The following is a 24400-nucleotide window of genomic DNA, read 5'->3' on the forward strand; positions in this document are numbered from 1 at the left end:
AGCAGCATCACTGTCTATTTGTGAAACAGCACAGCAGTTCAGAGCACCCATCCTGTTTTGGAGCCTTGTTTATATCCCTTTCACCTCCCTTTCAAGAGATGATGAGCTGAAGCTCTGAAGGAGGCAGAAAAATAGAGGCACCATTTGCTTTAGCCAAGAGGAGAGCAGGTGACATGGAGCCTGACTCTGTACCCTGCAGCTGGGTTGCCTTGAGGTTTCATGGGAGGAGCAGTGCATGTGAAATGCCTTGAATGAGGGATTTGGGTTTCCTGTAGCCACTAGACTTAGCCCTTCTCTCTTGTTCTTCTGACTGTATTAATTATGTACTGTGGGCCAAGTCAGGTTCAGAAATAGTGATGAGAAATCCCTTCCTCCTTTCACAGATTACTTACTAGGCTGCCAGGTCATTTTCAGGGGTTCAAAACCCTGAGCTCCACTGGGCTGCAGGCTGGTCTTCACAACATTCCTAATCATTAAGTTACATTTATAAAAGTCACACCACAGCATGCACAGCATCTCTGCTGTTCAGGTTTCTGAACAAGACTGACTGTGGCTGCTGCATTCTGTGCAGGCACTTGCATGGAATATAATCTGAGTTTGCCTGCCTGTTGAAGTCCATCCAGGGATTTCTGTGGAGGGGTGCATATTTTGTGATCCATGTATTTGTGGCTCAGGCCAACGTGGTTGTGGTCAGGCAGGAGAGATGTAACTGAAGACATTTACCTAAACTGGAAGTGACTTCTAAATCACAGTGGCTGACTGCTAGCAAATTTTTTCTTCCTCCAGAATAGGTAGCCATAGACAAGGAGAAAGCAGGAGTTTGGCTCATGATTTTGAACATGATGCCTACATCTTCCTTTATGTCCACCAATAAATATTTCAAAATACAGCAACCATTTGGAGCATGCATAGAAGGATGTGGTGCATTGTGACCTAGGTCTTAGACCATGTCCCTAAAGAATCCAAGCAGCTGCACTTCTGTGATGTGATATCTATTGCATGTGTCCAAAAGATATGTAAGATACTGCTCAGCCTCGAGCTGCAGTGTTTTGAAAATGTGGAGGGAAATAAACAAAGTAATATTATATTTCTTGATGCTGATCTCCAAGAACTGGACAGCCACTCACTGCTGCTTCTTAGCACATATTAAAGAGATTTCAGCTGTAAATCCTAGATCTGATCCTGATCTTTGCTTTAGCAGTTCCCAGCAAGTCTGCTAATCAAAACTGATTGTGCTGTTTCAAATATCCTAGCTGATATCTTTTAACTTTTGTGTTATGTGTTCTGGTTTGCAGGGTGGAAAGAAATACACAGGGCCATGTGGAGGCAGAGACTGCAGTGGAGGATGTCAGTGTTTCCCTGAAAAAGGAAGCCGTGTAAGTAACATTTTTTCCTGTAAATTGTTCTTGATGGTACAAGTTCAATGCTATATATTTTGCTATAGGTGAACTTGCACTAGACTGCTAAGAGTGCTAAAACCATTATTCTTTTTCAGGAAAAAGTTGTTGGTGTTTCATCTTACTTTCTCACAGGCTTGTAGATTTGAAGAAATGCTTTGTTGTGAATGCCTTGTTATGATATGTAGCAGGCAAAGATGAGGGCCAAGGGATGGCCATGACAAGCTGATCAGATCAGAATGATGAAAAGATACCAGATACATGCATGGGATACAGACATTTGATGATTTTAGAGGTTTTTTCCAACCTAAATGATTCAATAATTCTGTGATTCTATATGATTTCCACTAAAGGAAGAAGGAACCATGCCTGCAAAACCTGAAATCCCTGCTGAAAGGCAACTGTTTATAATTCCTGGCATTATGTTGTGGCTGACAGTCTGTTCTTCGTTCTGGGAACTAGTGAGGAATGAGGCAGAGGAAAGGAGATGGGGTGGAGGGGATTAGCCACCTGCCACAAAGAGCACTGAGAAATAGGGCAGGGCTCCTATCCTGTATGGCTTGGAGCCCTGGCTGGCAGGCTCCTTCTGTACTTGGTCTTCTGCAGCTGAGACAGTGACTCAGCCTTTTCCATCCACCCATCTCTAAGAATAGGTCAGGCAAGAGATGTGGTGGCAGGTCATGTGCTTGTTCTGCTATCACAAACCTCATAAGATTTTTCAGTTCTCTGCCTTCCCTCCACACCAGTTCCCATTCCCATTGCATTCCTCAAGCTTGACTCCACGTCTCAGTGGAGGGAGAGGTGGCAGGAAAGTCACAGTGTAGGTGGGAGGCAAGGAACATTGCTGTTTACAGCAGAAGTCCTGATGTCTCCATGGAAGTCAGATGATCCTGGAGCCACCATGCCATGGGGACTGTAATGGTTATACTCCCATGGCCTGACCGTGAGCTTCTCTTGATCTGCTTTCCATTACAATAACCCAGTGGCAACCTGATGATCTGAGGACAAACAAGCCATCCCCTGAGACACAGCTTCCCATGGGGCTCCCTCCAGCTGTTACTGCCTTACCCTCATCATCCAGCACACGAAGTTTGGCAAGTGCCTCCTGCCACTTCCCACTTTTGACTGAAAATCAAAAACTGATGCTGTAAGATGCTCACTAGAGTTCATGAAAATATCTGTTGCAAAACTACCAACTTTGAAATGTTTTTCATGCTCCTTATTGACTGAATGACCTTGAATTTCAAGTTGCCAAATGTGAAAGGAAAAAGAGGCAGTTAAACAAAACTAACTGCATAGGTTGGAAAAGCTGAAAATGTGAAAATACCACAGTAGAGAAGCAGTCAGGTGCCACTGACAAGAAGCTCCTGTGGGTTGCTTCCTATCTAGATTGGGAAAGTGAGAGCAGATTTTAGGTACCTGCTTACCATTCTCAGTTTTACCTCAGGAAAGTAAGTAAACCCACTAACTAATGAGGTTGGCCTCCTTTTAAATAGATACTCAAAAAGAGAAAAAGGATATGCTACAAAACATAAATTATATTTTACTACTTGTGGTCAATTGTGCAAGATGTGAAAAAGTATTGGAAAAAGGGATTTACAGAATTTTACATTTCAAAAATCATATTTTATCTCTCTGTATTTTACCTCTCTGAAATGATACACCTCATTCTGAGTTAGCATACACTGCCTGCATTTTGTGTCTGCTGATCTCTTCAGATGTCACAACCTCTGTTAAACATCTGGTTTAAGGAACAAGATTGGCCTTTAGAGTCTAGTCAGGTTTGGCATAGCTTCTGGTCTCATGCTAATCCTCAATGGGAATATTTATTTTCACAAAACCTCTGTATAATCTGGCACGGCGCACGTTCTCTGTTCGAGGTGACTCACTGCATGCACAATAGATGTCCTGCGTGCTTGCACTTGTAAGAGTGCCTGAGGCAGTCTGGCAGAGCCTGCTTCTGCACTGCCTCTCCAGCCCAGGTGCCACAGAGCTGTCACTTGCCTGCAGCTCAGGTAGGAGCAGCACTGCAAGGGTCTGCAGCCAGCTGTCAGCACTGCCATCCTCTGGAAATTCACCCTCTGTTTGTGACAGGTCTAAAGCCAGGCAAATTAAAAGCATTTTCTTTGGATTGCTGCTACTGACTGCACATCTGCATCTGTTGAATGAAGTGAATTCATTGAAGTGGTAAACATAATTGCAAACTATGAAAGGAGTGAAGGTCTGAAGAAATGCCTGCTCTTTATTTATAGGTGCTTCTACTTCATTTGTTTTTTTGCAAAATAAGGGGTTTTTTTGCAAAATATGCCCACTGGTATCTCCTGGGACTCTGTGCTAGAGGCAGAGAGGCACTGTCAAGATGTGTGGAGATCATCCTGGCTTTGGTGATCTGGGCCAGGTCTCCAGGTGCAGGGCATCTGGAAACCCTGTGCTACTGTCTACACTGCTTTTGGTTCAGGACTGGTAAGGATAGGCGCAAAGGCACAGGAAAGTTGAATCCTGCTTCACAGGGGCACTTTCTAGGGGCAAAAGGCAACCTATCACAAATCAATGCACCCACCTAGCAGGCCTACTGGAAAGAGGTATGTGGCTTTATGTTTTCCTCTACTCTGTTTTGGCTGGGCTTGACCCTGCAGCTTTCACTGGACTCAGACACTGCTAAAATTGAGTGGGAACAGAAAAATAAAACAGCAGAAGCATCATCTGTCCACTGTAGTGGTGGGGGAGCTGCTGCAGCTAAGCAAAAGCATCATCTAGCCTGCAACCTCCTGCCTCTCATCTGAGCTGCTCCCAGGGCTGTGAGGACACCTGCAAATGGCACTTTCTTCTTCATTCCCAAAAGGAAAGCTGGTCAAATCCAAATGTGCAGAGAATCAGGACATTGCTGTGATAACTGTGTTTGCAGCTCACAGCAAATGCTGGGTTGTTTCTTGGAGAACTTTCTCCAAAGAAATGTCTCTCAGGCCATGTATGATCTCCTTGAAGTTCCCACCTCCAGTCCTGCTTTGTCTTCCCATCTTCCTAGCAGAAAGAGTGAAGTTCCTCCTATAAGCTGCTTTTGGTTTGTCTAGTCTTTAATGACACTCTGGTCTTTGTTCTTTTCACTGCAGTCCAGTTGCAGTTACTGTTAGCTGGTTACAAATACCCAGTCTATCTAACCATACCTTGCATCTAGGTGGATGGTTGGAGCTGGGGCTGCAGGAGCCAGGCTTGGGGACCAGCCTCAGCCTCATCTCCCTTCTCACAGTGGGCAAGAACTCAGTGGAGTTGCAGTGCAAATCGAAGCTCCCGAAGGAGTGTTCAAATCCACATGACAAGAAACCATAGTATAAGCCTCAGTGGAGGACACAGAGTGAGGAGGCAGAGGAAAGACAGGAGACTTTTCTCCCTGAGACATTTCTCCCGAATCTCCCAGATTAATCTTCTCATTTTCTTCTATGGCAACTTCTCCTAAATTGTTCTCCTACAACAAGAGATTCGCCCTTTCCCTAAGGTACATTTGGAGAACATAATATAAGGAGTACACAGATTCCTAGGTGTGAGGGAAAAGAGTAAAGGGAAACACTGATATGGTGTTGAAATTCTGTTTTGAATGAAATGGAAAGTTGGGATTAAATGAATTTTTAAAAAACTGGTTTTCTTTCTTTTTTTCCTCAAGATTTTTATTGCGCCTCCTAAAATCTTGAGATTTATACTTCTTTGCAAACCATGCATTGCTCAGAGAACAATATATGTGCCTTAAAATTTGTTAAACATTAATGCACTTATGTAGGAAACGATAACTCCATTCAGTACAATGGCCAGCTGTTTGATCCATTGAAGTTCGTAATCAGCCTCACTTCATAACCAGCCTAGAAGGCTTTATAGAAAGTGGAAGTGAGTAGAAATCTTTTTGATCTTTCTATAGAGTGAGAAATTGCGCTCTTTTGTACTTCCCAAGTCAAGCGTCTAACAGTGCTCAAGCCGTTTAGCCATTGTTTTTGCAAGGAACTGGATTCATGGAAACTGAAATTATAAGACAGCTTTGTGTCCCCCCATAAAGGCCACTTCTTGGGAAAGCCCAAACATTTATTTTTAACCTAGGCTGACATGACTGTTGACTAGCAGTCCTTTACAGATAGCTGGTCTTTGCTTTCACTGATGCAGTGGCCAAGGGTAAGCTATTACCAGTATTCCTAAAATTACTTCTGTCTGCTTTTGGATGCTACACAGTTGGGAAATCTAGTGTGTGATATTTGCTTGCAAGCATTTTCCATACAAGTCTAAGTCTTAACACATGGGCTAGATTTAGATGTGTTTCTTCATAATTAAAAACAAACAACAACAAAATAGAACACACAAATATTCTAAAGTCAACTCCATTATTAAATTATAGGGAAATGTTTAAATCAAATAAAATGATTTTATCAACTGTTAGTGTAATTCTTGTATATCATAATTAACTGGCTTCCAAGCTGGTATAGTGATAGCAGCTCCTTGTAAGTCTGTTGGTGTAAACTGATATATCTGATGAAAACTGATATTTAATTTTTTTTACCCCTCCACAAAATAATAGCATTAGAAGCATCTTCTTAGTTATTCATCTAGCTCATTATTCTGTTCTCAAAGTGAACTACCATAAGAGATGCTATTTATAGGGAGCACAGAGTTCTGGCAATTTTCTGCAGTCCGTTCACTTGTACCCAAGATAACCCAATTTAAATATTCCTTCAGTATCTGTGTTTAGTCCTGAATTTGTCTAATCCTTTTCTGAAGCTACTGTAACTGTGTGTCTTTGCAACCTCCAGTGGTGCTATTCAAATGATATAAATTATATAAATCACTTTCTGACCTGTTCTAAGCAAAGCTCCCTCTGGTTTCTTATAATAATAAATATAATAATATATTCTTATAATAAATACACCCTGTTTCCAGTACTGGGAGATTTTGAGTTTGGGTTTAGGTTACTCACTGTTTCCCTAATTTTGTAAATCTCGGTTCTAGTCCCTCTCAGCTTTCTCTTCTCTAAAAGGGTGAGTCACAGCCTTTCCAGGTTCTCTTTTGAAGGTGACACTCCAGCCCTTAGTCCATTTACTCTCTCTTCTGTGACAGACCAGAACTGTACCCATCCAGTTTGGTGGAGTCCTTCTCCAGCATGAGAAATCACCGGATCTCCCCATTCCTCAGCACCAGCATCATATTTAACAACCTAAGAGGAATCAGTATCATCTGTAGACTCAGATGTTTCACAGTTCAGTCCCTTCTGTAGATCACCATTGGAATCTTTGCAAAAACGAGTTACAGCATGTGTCTGAGAGAACCCAGTGGTGTTATGTCTTCATTTTGAAATGTGACCATCAGGTACTTTTCTTCCTGTCCTTTAGCAGCCTTCAGTCCATAAGAGCACCTCTCTTACAACCCCAAGATAATTTATTTTAAAAGCTTCAGTGAAGCATTTTATAAAAACAGTTTTGAAAATCCAAATGCATTGTAGTCACTAAGGCTTGCTTTACCATGCTTATCCTTGAGTTCAGTAATTGTGTTCCTTAAGGTGGACTACTGCCTTGCCAAGCAGGAAAGTCAAATGAACTGGCCCACAGTTCTCAAAGTTTCCTCTTGAGCCCCTTTTCCACATGGTTGGTTGGCACCAGCCCACTGGTGCAGTGGCAGTTTGCAATGTTGGGTTACACACTTTGGCCAGCACTTCTGCAGTTTCACACTTGAGTTCCTTCAGAAGTCAGGGGTGAATGTCCCCACTCGTGTTCACTTAGTAACACCTGCCTTACCTGTTTTATCTACTACTTCCTTCATATTTATCTGAAATTTTTCAGTCTCGAGGAATAGAGACCTTCTCAAGTACCTTCAGCAGTAAAGACCTCTGCAGAGGAGTCACCAAGTTTCTCTGCTATGGCCTTACTATCCCCAAGTGCCCCTTATGAGCCCTTGGCATCATGTAGTGCTGCTATTTCCCTTGATGCCTTTTTGTTGTCCTTTAAACAGCTTTTTGCTATCAGCTTGGTTATCTTCTGCAAAATTTTCTCATTCATTTTTAGCCATCCTAGTTGTCATTTATTCTTGATCTGGTTTATATGGGCTTTCCTGTCCGTTTCAGCAATTTTTTAAATGCCAACCCTTTTGCCTACAATGGCATTCTTAGGTTTTTTTTATGAGCTGTCCAGAGTTTTTATTGAACCATTTTACTTTCTTTTTGATATGTGACACATAGTTTGCTGGGATTTTTAATACAGTGTTTTTGAAAAGCCTCCAGGTTGCTTTAGGCTTCTTGCCTTTTTGACTGTTTTTTCAGGCTTTTACTATTTTTGTGATTTTAATGTATTTCCCCTTCTTGAAATTGGATATCTGTGTGATGTATTTGTTTGGCTTACTTTATCTCAGTACACTACAGCATTAAATTCAGTTAAATTTTGAAGCTCTTGCAGAGCAGTTCTCTCAATAGTACCTCTTGAAACAGGTTCTGTGCAGCACTTGACACTAAACCCAGAGCAGCATTCTTTCTTATGGGTCTCAGTGTCTATTGTGCTAAGAAAAAGTCAGTCAGTGGGTCCAAAACTTTTATTTCCTTATCACATCTGGATGAGGCATTGTGCCTGACAGTATGTAGGCAGTTGGAATTGGCCAGTATTGCTACCTGACCTAGTTGTTCAGCTTCTCTAATTTCACTGGGTATTTAATTATTGGTGTCTTTAACAGAGGAATCCTAAATACAAAGTCCTACCTTTCTGTTATTTCCACCACAAGGACTCCTAATGGTCCCCTCCTCCCTGAGTATTTTTTTCTGTAACACTTTATTGTAGCCTTCAAATATTGTGCCATTTCCTTGTCTTTATCTTCTTTTCTATTGTTCCTGTAAATTAGATGAACTAATCTATGTATGCTACTGATTATCTTCCTTTCACCAGCATGAGATGCCTTTTATACCAGGGATATCATTTATTGCCAGGTAGCACAATTCCATAATCCTATTCTTTAGATTTCTAGCATTGCTGTAGAAGCACTGACAGCTTTTGACCATCCTCTGTTGCAAGCACCAGTCAAGTGGAATTGTAAACGGTGTTATTTACCTTACCTATTCCACGAGGTGGATCTGGACCTCAGTCTCCCCCTCAGCTGCCTTGAGTTAACCCCCTTGGACACCCCTGTTCTACTGTCCCTCACAAGGGGTATAATACAGAATTGTGACCACTGGTCACCAGTCCCTTCCACCAGAACAAATTCCTATCTGGCCATCTCTTGGGCTCTGCTTCCTTTACACTTAGAAGGCCTTTCAGTCCTCCCACCTGTTCCAAATCCAGCTCTCTGTGTCAACTCATCAAACCTCCTGCTGCCCTTGCCAGCTTTGTCCTCTCCTGGAAGATTCACTCTGTCCCAGAGGCATCCTCACACCAAGCAGACATTATAGTCAGCCAGAGCTTAGAGTTTATCAGAGGTCTGATCCCTTTTTCCAGGCTGATCATCCCCCTTCCCTCTGACTGACAACCCCTAAATACTTCTTAGATCAGCATCAAGGTTTTGTGGGATTTTTTTGATGGTCAGCAAGAGAGAAATGGGTTGGAAAATGTCCTATTTGCTCTCCAGTGTTTGCCATATACAAAGCTTTGGGAGTGAACTTGATCCCATATCTACTGAAGTATTGTCAGATTTTGCAGCAGAATGGATAGAAAAGCAAAATTGGCGCTTCAAAATCTCACATTGCTTCATAGACCAAGGTTAAGTCTCTGGAAAATTCGCAGGTGAAAAGCTGCCCTCTGAGGGAAGCTATTTGGAGGAGGTGTTTGTAATGGTAACAGATTTACAAGTGTCTATGGTATTAATGAGCACTATGCATGGGATGACACTCTTCATTATTTCAGTGCTGTAATCAAGTCTGGTGTGGTACATCAAGATTTAGTTTTCTTTTTTTCTCTAGTCAAGGTAATAGAGGAGAGCAGCTCCATCGGCAAAAGACAGGAAAAGTGTTACTGTAAAATCTATTTAACAGTGTGAAGCTAAATTCTGCTTTCAGATACATGCATACAGTTTTCTTTTGCACATGTGTGTGAGGGTGGTTTCAAATGAATGCTTTTTTTTAGGTTTATACTTTTAAAACTCAGCCTTACGTGGTCCTGCCAGCATATACAAATGCCTGAACTCTCGATATTCTTCCATAGGCATCTAAATCTCGGGTATAAGGCTTAATTGCATGAACTGTCATCAGCAAATAGACCCAAACTCTTTAGAGTTCACTAGAAAAGGCAGGCAGTCTACAGGTTTGCTTGACAGAACTTGAACTTGTGTCAGTCTGAAGCTTGATATCTTTATGACCTAATGTTTTATTTAATGAACGTTGCTTTAGCTGGGATACACTGAAAATTAATCAACCATGTAGTGGGATAGTTATGTTGTTTGCTAATTGCTGGCCTTTAGTACATTTGTCTTGACATTTTTTTGAGTGAAATATGCATGTTTCCTTTTTTTTTTCCCCCTAAGCTCTGTTTATACATGTTTAATCAACATCAGAGATCTTTTTGAACTGGTGGATGGAGATTAGATAACTTTCCCATGAGCAAGAAGCTCCACTTCCCATATATGCATTCTACACAAAATCTGAGATTTGGGAAGCAGTGAAAGGTCTTCCTCAGAATCTCTTTCAAATGAACAAATGCAAGATATATTAAAAGCAAATCAGGCTGTTTTGTTTCAGTACATGCAGGAGTGCAATTAAACATTCACAAAGAAATCACATTTTCATTTGTAAATGTTCAGAACATTGTAAAGAATATTTAAAAGATAAACTCAAATGGAGGCTTTCTTTCCAAAAATTATTTTTTCGCTCCTTGTTACCCTTTCACTCTTTTGCCAAACATTTCTGTTTCAACCAGATATGAAACATTGATTGATTCCATAAGTAATGCATAGAATTTGTATTTATTTGTAATCCAAAGGAATAGAAGATTTTTTTAAGCCTATCCCATGGTAACAATTTGCACTCCCTGCCTTTTGCTCCATCCCTGAAAGCAAAATTCCTTCAAAGCCTTTTCAAATCAACTGTACAGAACTGTACCAAAGAAAAGAAGAATGGTACTTTAGTTAAAGGTAGTCAAAAGGACACATTCACCTTTTTATTTGCATTTTCAGTTTAATAATTTTAAACTCCTTGGATTGACATACATTATCTCCAGCAAAATAAGTGCAAGTTGTGTAGCATTCATGCAGATAGTGCCCCTTCCTCCTAAAGCCCAAGGTTACACCTGCGCAGATACTTCTACGACCTTGTATCAGAAATGTTTGCAATCTCAGCTGGTGTGATGAGAAAACAATTCAGCAGCATTGGACAGAGCTCAAGAATTCATGTCATCAATCAGAATGAATACCAAGGCTGCAGTTTAAACAAACTTATGACCGAAGTCAATATGCTGGATTAACTATTTGCATTGTAGGTTCAGCTCTTCCCTTTGAATGACACCATCTGATGCCTTCTGCATTACCTATGTGATCTGTGGATTTATGGCCTTGTTACACTCATTGAAAAAACAAATCTTATGGCAGTTTGCTAATAAATCGAAACAGTATTTCACTGATATTTCAGGAATTTATTTTGAGGGCAGCATTTTTAAGAGTGTATTTGAACATCTGCATTTCACAAATTTGGATGAGAGAGATGGAGAAAAAATGGAAGAGAAATCACAGTAAGGAATCAAGAACCATTTTATTTCAGAAAATAAAACAAGACTTAAAATTTAATTTTGGAAACGTTAACTCTTGTAAAGAAATAATAGAAAGGAAACTTGCTGGAGATGAGTAGTGCAAAGTTAACTTTGGTGATAATAGCCAATGCTGAGATAAGAATCCTTTGGATGCAATTCACAACCATTCAAAAATATAGCCATACCTTTTTTCTTGAATGGCTTTCTTTTTATCCTTCCTGTCTTCCTATGAAATCCTGCAAGTATATATTACCTTATTTAGAAAATAAGTTCCTGAAGTTAGAGAATGTTTCGAGTGTCTACTCATCCGTCACCTTTCAACTCATTGGGGCCAATAGTGTCTGCATAGCACAGCACATCCTCCTGTATGTATGTATGTATGTATGTATGTATGTATGTATGTATGTGTGTGTGTGTGTGTGTGTGTGTGTGTGTGTGTGTGTCTGTCAGCTCTGTTGGGTAGAAGTTTCCCACCATGGGGTGCTCATACTGCCAAGGGTTTGATCCCTGGATGGCCCATTCCCTCAAGAGTTGGACTGGATGATCCTTATGGGCCCCTTCCAACCGAGAATATTCTGTCATTCTGTATCATTGATCTTTTTGTTTGGTTTTCACATATGAATTTCACTTCGTTAAGGAAATTAAATGCGCTGTCAGGATTGCTTTCAGAAAAATGTGTTGTCCGTTTGATTAGACTGTCAGGCTTTGACTTCTAGCACTCAGACAGTTCAACTACTGCACAAAAGTATTATTTGTGCTTTCAGCCAAGTTTTGCAATTTCTGCTTACTGTGAGAAGAAGTTTAAAGATAGAGCAGCGGGGGGATGATGGTTTTACTGTGTGACTGGGTAGCTCACACAGGCATCCAAGAGGGATAATCCAGGTCATCCTTTAGCACTTAAATTATACTCTAGAGATTGTAAATGTTTCTCATGACATATGTCTGAGGCTTTACAAATTTCTCAAATGGTGCTTGCTTCTATTTTCTGTATTTTTGTCACATGGGAGCAAGTAACATTGACCCATTTTCCTTTTGTCTGCTTTGCTAAGTACCAAACTATTAGTGGAATCCTTTGAGTCTGACCTGGAGAGACCAGGAATGTGGGAATGGGCAGGCTGTCATCTCAAACAGTATCTGCCGAGGCAGACTGAGTCTGTTCTCAGCATTTTCTTACTGACACTTAAGAAAATAAATGTTCTTTATTAACCTCAGTTAGTACAAAAGGTTCCCAAATCATCTTCAGTGTCTTTGCAACCAGATTGTTAAAGTATACCTGAGTGTTTCCATTACGTGTATCTGGAAAAGGATGACAAATGTTAAAATATATTATATTGACCATTAGATATTTGGGAGCATGCAGAAGGAGGATCTTGAAGGATAGAAGTCTGTGTGTTAGGCACAGGCAACAGCTCTAGATGATGAATAAAGCTGCAAGCCAAACAAATAAAGCATCCGTGCAGCTTTTTTTCTCCCCCAGGCTAAAACTATCTTTCTGTGAAAAGACTGTGTTAGTCTGTAAAATTCCTTTTTGTCTGCTGCTATCATAGATGCCCAGCAAAGAAAAGCACTTTGGGTTTTTGATGGTTTGGGGGTTTTTTTCAGTATGGGTCATGGTTGTTCAATTAAATTGTGTTTACCTATTCCTTATCTTATTACTTAGCAAAACTAATTTTTGTAAATACAGTATCACTGGTTAAAGATGTTATTAGCCCTTATAAACTTGTTTAAACCAGGCTTATTTGTCCCCAGGATTGTTGGCAAAGTCTAGCAGAAGTGTAAGAGCAAAAAAGAAAGTTGTACTTGCTATCCTCTCCAGAACAAATTATTTCACTCCATTCAGAGTATGGCAACTTGCATAGTCTTTCTGTCCAGTCAAATAAAGACTTAGATATGTCTGTATTATTTTGTCTGATCTAAATACCCCTTTTTCTCTATAAACCACATTTTGGCTGCTTTTCAGTTTCTAGACCCCCTACTTTTCTCTTTCTTTGGTGAACTGTTATCTGCTCTCAAGCATGCAGCATCTTTTCCTTCTCCATTTCACCACCCTTTATCTGTTAAAGTTTCCTACGAGGGACTTCCTGTCTTGGTAGCCTGGAAGAGGAATGAGGGAAGCTGGTTCTGAGATGAGGTCTCCCTCCTGTAATGCAGGATGTCGCGGTCTTTGCAGCTGTCTGGGCTTGTCTGTGTTAGGATATGAGCTCCTTGGGCAGGAGCTGTTTGCATGTGGCTCTTTGTATGGTGCCAAAAGCATTGCTAACCCTTCCAGGTTTGTGGCAGAGGTAGCATCATCCAGAGGGGCGCAGCAACAGCTTCTTTCTAGTGGACAGGGACTCCAGCAGCAAAGGGCTCAAAGGCACCACGTGATGCTGTGGGTGTTGGACCCATATATATTCCTTATTCCAGTATTTAATGAGGGTAGGCACTAGCATGCAGATTTATGGATAAAATGTTTTTTCCACAGGAAACTCTTCGGTTCAAATAGGACTGTGCTGCTACTGCAGTGTCCCTTACCACTGTGAGACTAACCCTTCCATGACAGTCCTGTAGACAGGACAAGCCAGGTTGCATGAGCCCAGCCTTGACCTCCAGCCCCTCCTCAGAGAGTGAGGCTGCAGGACAGAGGAGGGGTGGACTCGCTGTGTGAGGAGGATGTTGTTGCTGTCCCCTGCAGCTCTTCATCCTTAGCCCCTGCCATTGGATAGAGGCAGAGGTGGATGTGCAGGCTGAGGACAGATCCATTCGTTTTTCTTGTTGTTACAAGACCTCGCAAACCAAACTGCAGTCCCTGCTCTGCTGCCTCATACCTGGTGCTGCCAGCAAGGTCTCAACTGCCCTGCACAGCTGCAGGCACATAAAACCCCTCAGGATTGCAGCTCCCCATACAGCTCCTCCCTCTCCTCTCCTCAGCTGGCTTCCCTCCTTCAGACGGTTGCAGAGTTGGTTTTGCTAAATGACATAAGGTTATAATAAATCAAGTGAGAAGATTTGTGTTGTGCTTCCTACTGTATAGGAGAGTCCATATGGTTTAATTACTTCCTCTGTACATCAGATGTATGTGTATAAAATCTCTGAAGTCGTGTGTAACTGCCAAGATCCTATGGTGTGGTTTGAAACATCCATGCAGTGAACTCTCAAATCCTGCAGATGTGCTGTGAAATATAAATGTAAGATAGAAGAAGTCAGATTATCCAGTTAAACAACAGCATTAAAATTAGAGAAGTCGATGGAGAAATCCAGAATTCAACACAGTGGAGGAGGGGAAAAAACCAAAAAACTTCTTTGAGGCAGAATAGAGGTTTATCATCAAAGGAGACAGGAGAAAAATATTACACACACTCTCATACCCCCACCCACCCTACCCTGAAAACAGTAGAGCGGTCTGAGGAGAGAAACCGTGCCAAAGACAGTTGCTTAGTGAACTGTAAAGCCATCTGAAAAGTGTAATCACAAAATATATCTGCTGATACATTTTTGGCCACCATAGTAAATTCTGCTAGGCCATGTAGACCTGTAGACCCAAGATCATGGATGGATTTATGCACAGAGCCACAGTCAGTGTCTCAGCAGGGAGCTGCTCACCCCTGCATCTTTAAAGCTATTTTCTCAGGGCCTGTCAGGCATGTAGAGGCATATTTTCAATCTGGCACAATGGCTCAAGCATCTCTGGAGTAGGGAATGGTATGTGCTGGAGTGATGTTGAAGGTGCAGGGCAGCTCCATGGGATCGAGCATATCAGGGCCTGATCTGCAGTGGTAACCTTAGCCAAGTGAACGAGAGCACAAGCTTGCTGAGAACATCCTTCTGTGCCATACCTCTAAAGATGCCTGAGCTATTCCAGATACATGGGACATGGAGAACAGGGCTGTTGGGGCTAGTCTGGACTGATGACTACCACTAAGACCAAGGAAGATCAGGTTGCTTCAAGCGAAAACACCCATGGGAAGGAACAGAGTGTCCTTGGGCTGCCCCTGCGAGTGACCCTGACCCTGCTCCAAGGTGCCAACACTCAGCAGGACACTTCAGCCCCTGCCCCACTGTGGTATAGGGTGTGCAGAACAAGGAACATGCAGAGGGGTGGGGGTGCTCCCCCTCAGGGGATGCAGACGCTCCTGCCTGCTGCATGTGCCTCTCAGCATGTCCCATCCTTGCTGGAGGGACGCGTGACTCTGTTACCACAGGAGTGCTACCCTCTCTGGTAAGGTAATTTATAGTGATAGTTTTCATAAGTAATAGTTTCTGCCATACAATGCCAATGGTATCAGTCGTGTGTACATTTAATCAGCAAAAATCCTCTATATAATTTCAGCATCTCCTGCCTAAGCACGGCAGCTTGGCCCCTCGTGTTTACCAAACCAAATACACAGTAAGCATATCTTTTTTATAAAAGCCCAAACACTCTGGTATAAATAAATGCACACATGACATTGTCAGCCTGTGGCTGTGGCTTGGTGCATTTACACAGCTGCAGTTTGGGCTGTTGTTTACTCTTTCACAGACATTGTGTTGCGCTTTTTCTCTGTAAGGATTCTCCTTCTCTACCTATTCTTAGTCCTAGACAGAGAATGTCCTAACTTATCTATGTTGTGTAACTTTAGTGACTTCAAAGATGTTTTGTATGGTGTAAATCAGAGCACCAACTGGCTAAATAAACCCTCCTTGCAATGAGGCATAATTGTAAAGCTAAATGTGTTCCTGCCTCTGTGTACTAAATCAACAGGAGTCCTTTTTTGTGGGATAAACATACTTCTCTGTCATGTGTTTACAGTCACTGGAACACTCTTGCAGCCACTTGTGAATCCTTTGCTTCAAGAAGAGATCTTTTATACTGTAATATTTTTTTTACATTCCAAATTCTCTAAACTTGAAGATCTCAGGAAGCGTCTGCAGTTAGAGGCTGCAGAGGCTTTACCTGTACCCAGTGGAACACTATTTCATTTTCAGTTCAGTTCAGAGCATTCCCATAATGAAATTCAGTGCCTGGTAGCAGTTTATAATTGGTCGTCTATCCCTGCCATTTGTTTATTCAAACATATACCAGTTTTCAGAAAAAAGATTGTTCAGCTTGTGTTGTCTTGAGTATCTATTCTTGTCATGAAGTGAAACACAGGTCAAACTTTAACTTATCCCTGAACTAGCTATTTAGTTCAAGGAAAAACTTCCTCAAAATTCCCTCTTCACAAAATCTGGTAATTCCTAGGGTCTTGTAACCTCTGTCAGTTAACCTGTGTCTTTAAGCAAGTACATGATCCCTTTTATGCCTGTGTTACAAATGAATCCCCTTAGCTGCAGGTCTGTGTAAGGTGTGAGGTGTATCCCACCCCAGCCTTATGCTTGCCAAACAGACTGCAGCTATTGCCACCAGACACAATTTGGTTGAGGTCCTGCAAAAAGGACTATTCTGGTTTGATCACATATTCTAGCTGCTGGTCTGATTAGCTTTCAGAACTGAAATTTGTCAAGAATTAAGCTTTGGCTTTTTAAGACCTAACTAAGCATCTAGGAATTCTTGAGAGGCTGATGTGTTTTGTAAGAAAGCAGAAGCATCACAGGCAAATTACATTGTGTTTGACCGGGGAAGACCCAGGTGTTTTAAATCAAAACTGCAGCAGTAACGAAGACATTCCAGAGGGTCCAGGAGGGAAATGCTTAAGCTTCCAGCTTAGTCTTCTGTGAGAACCTTTCAGTTTCTTGTAATGGAAATAGGAAATAGCCATCTTTGCTTAAATTTGACTGTCAGGGGAGAATTGAGATAAAATTGTCTGGAGATACTAATCTACTACTCTCCAAAGCAAAATATTACTGAGATTTCCTTTCTAGAAGTGCCTCCTTCCCTGGACACAAAGCTTTTGGTGTAATCACAGAACGAGCAGAAATTTCCTTGAGTTGGTTAGGATGGGCTGAAAGGAGGAAAGGATGGTAGTTAAAAAAAAAAATTGTAGGAGTGTATATAGCGATATGTAAACCAAACAAAAGGCAAGTCTTTCAAACAAAACACTAAAACACTAATATTTAGATACAAAAGTGTTATGAGGTAAGCAGAGACAAAGCAAAGCAAACCTCAGCAAGAAACTGCTGTTAAGAACTAGTGACTGAAGAAAAAGCATTTCAAGCTTGAAACAAGTATTTCTTTTCCTGGGAGAGGAAATGTTGCACAACCCACAAAGACTCCAGGATGCAGGAGCATCAGCCAGCTGATGATTGATGAATTTCATTTACTTCCTATCTGACTTCTGAATATTCAGGCAGTTGAAATTGCTAAGAGTAAATTCTGATGGGGGCTGTGAAACAATCCCTGCTTTGTTTATCACCCTGAAACTGGGGCCAGTTTAGTCTATGTCCAGAGCATGTGCCTTTGTGTTATGCCATGGGGCTTTTAATGTTCTCTTGGCTTTTACCAGCTTTTAGCCTGACACTTGTGCTCCTCCAGATTCTCTTACAGCCAGAGTCAGATGTGTCCCTGAAGTGATGTAATCTCCTCTGTTGCTGTCGCTTGAGATGTATTTTTACTGCTTTGTGGCTGGTGAATATGGAGCTCGAGTAATATGAACTGCACATTTACTTTCTGTTATGTCCAACTGAGTGTGTTCCTGTAACCACTTCAGAAGGCTGTTACTTTTATCCCTGTATTACAAGGGTATTTTCTGTGTTCTGTCCCTCTCCCTTTGGTCAGGGCATTACATGTCTCAATGTCTCAGCTAGGTGGGATACTAGGGATAGCCCCCTTGCACTTATTCTTCCAAGTTTTAACCCAAATCTTCAGCATGTGAAAGTAGTTTCTCTTGAAATTCAAAATGCTTGAGCTATGGGTTACCTGAGTTCTTGATAGGGCTCCTTTAATGGAGAACTCAGAACAAAACTTCTTCCTTGGGGGGAAGCTAGACAAATATAGACATCAGAAATTTGAACAGATTTGTGAAAGTTTTCTCAGAAGGAATTTACCTCATCTTTACTCCTATGAATTGACTTACTGTCTTTCGACTGAAGTTGCAAGCACCACCTATATTCTTCACGTGCTCTCTGTGTTTTCCTCAGAAGAGGCAGTAGTCAGCAGTACCTGGTACTGCTGGCTTGCTCATGGATAGAAGCAGAAATGCACTTACAAAATCCTGACCTGCTCATCCAGTCATTAATCCTGTGTAACTCATCTCTTGCATAATCCACAATCAGGTACAAAAAGATATTTGAAATTACAACTATTTGAACTGTTTTTCCCTTTGTGCATTATTCAGTACTGAACTGTATCTATCTACATCCATCTGACCCTAAAGTCCCTCTTCTACCCATTGAACATCTTTGTTCATTTATTTTCAAAAACACAGTCCCTTCTTGTGCTGGTACATCATCCTGGGCCACCAGGGTCCATCTTTCCTCTCTGACACTCATTCCCAATCATTTTTTAGTAATGAAAAGAAGCCTTGCTTCTGGTTTCTTAGACACCTCCATCTGGGAGCCTCCACCAACCTCTTCATCCAGCCTGGTGTGTGTGTCCCTGTGTATGCTCCATGGTGCCTGAGTGCTTGTTGAGGAGGACCAGGGAACTTGGTCTCAGTTTCCATGTCTGTCCCAGGCTGGTTTGGAAGGAGAGCTGCAGAAATGATTCCCCAGAAGCTCCTCAGCTTTGGGAAGTGGGCTCCCACCCACTGTGAGGGTGTCTGTGAGGCTGATGCTGCTCCATGCAAATGGTTGTCAAAGGTACAGCACAGACACACACACACACGTGGGATGCTCTGTTTTCCCAGAGCCTGGTCCTGAAAAGGAGCTGTGAGAGTTTAGGGACACTCCAAAAGAAATGCAGGATCTTCCAACATTTCAGCTGCTGGGAATGAAAAGCTTTGCTGAGTGCATGAAACTTTACAAAGGTTTATATCTTGCTCAAGTGTCAGGCAAAGGTCAAAAGTTGCTTCCCCGACACAAAATCCTTTTCCTTAGTGGAGTAGGGGAGGAAACAGAATCCTTCAAAGAAAGAGGTCCCCAGGTGATGCACCCAGAGATCAAGGCAGACCTGTAACATGACCCAGCGCTGACAGAGTGTGGGCAGTGCAGGGGCTGACAGAGTACCTCAGCTCTTCAGGTTTCCATGTGTGCCCTCATGTCAGGAAACTCAACAGGAGCATTTCTCATCTCAAACTGGTAACTGACAGCATGTACCAGCTCGGTGATTACCCTGGGAAGCCATGGTATAGGGAAGGGGCACATCAAGTAGATTAACAGATAATAACAATTTATGTGTTTCCGAGTTCAGCATTATCACATATTTAATTCCATGCACTGCACCTTCTTATTCAGAAGATACCACCACTCCAATACATTGTTTCTACTTTAGATTTGAAGTTCAAAGAGAGGAAATAGTGAGATCCATGTTCTGGATTGTACATTGCAGTTTTGTGCATTTGTTTCTGTGGAAAGAAGGGATGTGAATCATATGCATTAGGAACAAATGAGCCATCCAAACAGGTGCTGCAGTTAGATACTGTATGTGAAGGGAAAAAACCCAAACAAACAAAACTCACATCTCGTCAGTGGTTTTTTTTTCCTTTTACATTTTAGCCAGATGTCATGCAAGCATTTTGGTACTGCTTTTGTGAACACTCTTGAAGTTTTAGAGAAAGCTGACAAATGGAAAGACTATAAATGTATGTGCATTTCCCAGATGAACCGTGTTTGCCAACCAGTGCACAGGAACAAAGAGAGTTAAGTCAAAGCAGAGAAGTTCCTCTGGGCGTTTTGATTATGAGAAGATTTGTGGGGCTTTGCTTTAATAACTATAAAATACTTCAAACTGGTTTCTTAATGTCAGCATTATTTATTTTCAGAGCAAAGTTCAGAAAAATCTTGAATGATTGTATATGACTTTTTTTACATGTCTTGGCTCCTTCAAATACACATATGTATACTTTCTTTTTCAGAAGTGATAGATTGCCAAATTATCTGACCTCTCAAGAGAGGAAGTCGGGAGGACAGTTTAGTAACATTTTCTTTCATTCCCAATGTGGAATAAGATCAAAAAATATGTATTTTAAATTTTGTTAATAGCCTTATCTTTTCTAAACCATAAGGTACTGGCAAAATAACAGTGCAAGTAAACATGGCTCTTGATGCACCATATTAAAAAATGGCTTTTGTTTATGAAAAGTTTTTTTGTTGTAGAAACTTGTGGGAATAATGTTGTATTAATGGTAGGATGTTGACCTTTTCCAGCTATGGAAGATAGTCTCAGAACAGGATCCAGGAAAAACAAACATGGAAACTACTTAACTCCTTAGTTGTGTGCCTGAAACTTTGTGAGGAAGCATTATTTAACTTAGACTATTGTACTTACAGATGGTGTCATTACATTAAAGTGCCACACACACAACCATTTTCAGTAAGTACAAAGGTCTCAAGAGCTTAAGGGAAAAAGTCGCTTCAGCAAGGTAGAATATTGCTCTAATTTCATGTAATATATGTAAAAATATGCAGTTGTCTGCTATTATCTACATTTATTTATAGTCTCCCAGGTCAAAAAATAGGGCAGATCTTCTCCAGATTTTAGGGTACCCAGTGCAGTGCGACTGAACATGAACTTATGCTGAGAAAAATTGTGAAAAGAAAGATGTTCCGTGTTACTGAGGACTTACGCTCACGCTCCTCCTATAGGCTAAAGCTGACTGCTCTGATTTCTTAAGTGAAAAGCCCCAAAACTCGGATACATTCAGGATAACTTTTGCATGTGACCTTTCCTATACAGTCCACCTTCACCTCTGCTGAATTCACTCCTGAACTGAGAAGTAGCCACAAAACTTAAGGCTTCTGACATCCACTCAGGATCTTGAAATGAGACTTGGGAGGTCTACAGGTGGCTGTTGGTAGTTTTCCTGTGGTCTGGAATAAAACTGATGGCAGCCTGGTGTGGGGAAAGAAGTTCAGTACTCTATGATCTGTCATTGCACTGTGTCTTCCTCTTTTGTGTACCAGCAGTAGTCAGATGTCCTGTAGGTGGTTTCTCTGCCATTCCCCTTCCTTTGCCCACACATGTTTTTTCTGAAGGCTCTCTGATGACAGTAGACAGCAGTCAGATGCCCTTATAAGAAACTTGCTAGCTTCAAGAAGAAGATGGAACTACCCCAGTTATTATCAGCTGGACATCTCACCCATGGTTTCCACTAGATTTCATCTAGCTCTCATTTGCCATTCCTGTCAATTACATTGTATTTGTCTTAATGAAGAACAAGCAAAACAAAATAACAACAGCAAAAATGAACAAACAAAAAGATCCCAACAAGCAAAGTTTATTAGCATCAAGCAATTTTAATATTTTCACTAAAGTGTGTAAATCATGAATGCACAGGGTGAAAAGTAGTCATTGTACAGTGTACCAGTTCACCTTCAGAGTGCTCTATGACCAACGAGCAAAATCGGAAATGTTGATTTCAAAACAGGTTTGAGTATTTTTTTCCCCAAAGAGATTAGATTTCTGTATCATCTTTAGACAACATATAAGTACTAGCTTTTATTACTAGAAGTGCACTTTTTACACTCTGAAGCTCTCAGGCCTGTTCAGACACGAGGTACTTCAATACATACATTGTTTGTCACGAGAAAACCTCAGCTTTGCAAAATATAGGAGCTTCAGCTCCTATCAGCTTTGCAAATTTAGGAGACTATGAGGAGCTATTACCAAAAAAAAAAAAAAAAAAACGAAATCAAGAAGTGTTTCCCTCTTGCGTACAGTATATCAGCCCGTCACTGCTCCTGGGGTGAATTGGCTGCCAGCTCAGGAGGCAGCAGCTGATCACACAGCTCCCAGTTCACCCAAGTGCAGTGAAGCAGCACTGAGCTTGGCCAGCCCAGCTGTATGTGCTTCTGATATTCATTCATTGCTGCATGGGTGTCCCACCTGTGCCCACAGCCAGTGATAGAGCAGAAGTGAGGTGCAGGAGGTGCTGCAGCCTCCAGACAAGCTCTCCTGCTTGTAGCCTGAGGCTCTCAGGAGACACTGCTTCCTCTCTTGGCTTATTCACAGGCTGATGAGATGCTGGGGGGGAAGTCATGTAAGGTAAATCTCCCAAGAGCCCAGTTCTCCTTAGTAAAATGGATTTTTTTGTGTTTGACAAGGAGTTACATCCATTGTGTGCTGATTTTTTGGTCATCATGCTTATTTACCCAATAATTAAGTGGGAGTTGAAGGCACCAAAGGGAGCTTGGAGCCAGGGTTTGGTACTGACTATTTTTGCAAACTAGGTTCTTGTCTTTTGGATAATACCACTGTGGTTGAGGTTCTCAACCCTAGTAAAGAAAATATCACCAATTCCCTCCTTCAGCCCTCTTGTTTCTTTGCAGTGCATGCTCTGTAAACTGTTACTTGGTGTGCATCGAAGTGTCTGTGACACAGAGGCCTTCATCTCTTGGGGGCTCTGTACACAGTACAACTAATAAGCACTTACTAGATTTGACAGGGCTTTATTTTTTCCTTGTTTATGTCCCACTAGACTATGAGATATGCCATTTCTGCTACTGTTGCCAACACAGATATATCTAACTTTCCCCCAAAGAGCTCCAATGATGGAGTTTCCACAGTCCAGCAGCAAGCTTGTCAGCCTATCTGAAGTTCCTGTGCTGGTGTCTGTGCTATTATACCCCATGTGGTCTTTGCTGCTGCCGTCTAGGGAAAGCTGACCCATTCATTTATTACTTCTATGTAAAGTTTCGTGTGTTGCTGACCATTCTTTACTGGTTTCTTCCTAATTGTTGAGATGCAGTGTCCAGAACTGAACTTAGACCATCTGACCATAAGCCCATCAATGCTGAGAAGAAGATAGGGATTATTTCATGTATTTTATGCTTGTCCACAGTGTTCACAATCTCAGAGGCAAGGAAGGTCATTGGAGGGGTCACTGGGGATTGGACTAGGTGACCTTTAAAAGGTTCCTTCCAACTCAAACTTTTCTAGTATTCTTTGAGAGAGTTGTAATTTTCTTCCTGAATTATGTTGTTGCTGTGGCATCTCTTCACATTTGAATCTGGTACTGGAATGAATATGTATACAGCTAAATATTGCAGTTCAATATTTATGGCAACATTTACTGCCAAGTAGTTCTTATTGGTGGAAGCTAGACCTACAGGATGTAAATCTGAGGAGGTGGGGAATTATTCCGCAGACTATGTCTGCAAAAACTACTGAAGAGATTGTCAGTCTGCATGACAATTCTTTTCTCTCATCACTAGAGGGTTTCATCTGTTTCCAGAAACTCACCATCTAGGACACTCTGAATATTTCTAGAAAAGTAGTAGGAATTTCAGTGTCTGGTTGGCAAATGGTGGGGAGCATGAGAACAATGTGGCATTCACCAGCAGTTGTGGAAATCTGTGTATGCCCCTATGAGTTTTAATATCATTTCCCTTATCAAAGTTTGGAAGGAATGCTTGCACAACAGTGCATTTTTTTTCATATCTGGGTGGTAAATCAGAGTGAGGAGGTACAAGTGGCAGCCTGTAATGGCACAGCAGTGTGTGTGGACACACAATAGCTTCTACATGTACAGTACGATACCTCCTTGGCTCCCTAAGGCTCCAGAAAGTGAGAAAAGCCTGTTTAGGACTGCCTTTTCAAAGCCAGTCAAAACAAAGTAAAAATAACAGCAATCTTAATCATCCCTGGCCAATTTGGCCAAAATTACTGGGTACGCTTTGCTTAGGTCAAATTTTGCTGGAACACATCAGTGAGTGAGAAGTTCATTTGCAATGTAACTGTGCCAATAAATAGCCAAAACATAACACTTGGAAAACTCAGTAGATGGACAGCACTCCCATTTGTCAGCAGCTACTTTTCCAATGCACTGAGAGCTGTGGGTGGCATTGGGGGGTGTTGTGGGAAGGTTTTAGGAGGAGGGGTTGGTTGGAATAGTTTTAGTATGAGGACTGTCTTACAGCTAATCAGTTGTATGAGTGGAATTTTATCTTCTACTGGGAGGTGAGCTCATTCGCCTTTATCGACCTCAGATCCATGTTTAGAAAAAAGTCAGAAGTAGAATGCATTCCTCTTCTTGATGTCTTATTCTTACAAAACACAACTGCTTGTTACCACCCTGTGTCTTCTGAAAATGAGCTGTGTTTGATTTTGGTCTGGTTTATACTTTCTTCTGCTGAAACAAAAATGCAAGCCCTCAAATTAGCTCTTTGTGTTTCTGGATCCTTTTAGTGATTAATTTTAGAGCATCTCACAGCCCATAAAAATTTTATCAAAGTACTCCAGCCACCTTCTTCTTGTTTTCTTTTGTACTTTTGTTGAAGACCAGATTATAGAGTAGAAGTAAGGCAGGATGTTTTATTCACTCTTAA

At 41.4% G+C, this 24400-nt stretch overlaps 1 protein-coding gene across 4 annotated transcripts in view; it reads left to right on the plus strand.

Annotated features, from left to right (window-relative positions):
* Positions 1-24400, plus strand: part of COL4A2 (collagen type IV alpha 2 chain) — a 139822-nt gene that overhangs the window by 39147 nt on the left and 76275 nt on the right. For all 4 annotated transcript variants that reach the window (XM_084223454.1, XM_084223452.1, XM_084223453.1 and 1 more), the window contains exon 4: positions 1296-1376. In XM_084223454.1, the coding sequence (XP_084079580.1) occupies positions 1296-1376 (81 nt within the window). The remainder of the gene's footprint in view (positions 1-1295; positions 1377-24400) is intronic.

The sequence above is a fragment of the Fringilla coelebs genome (genome assembly GCF_963513975.1).
Source record: "Fringilla coelebs genome assembly, chromosome: 2".
Taxonomy (NCBI): domain Eukaryota; kingdom Metazoa; phylum Chordata; class Aves; order Passeriformes; family Fringillidae; genus Fringilla; species Fringilla coelebs.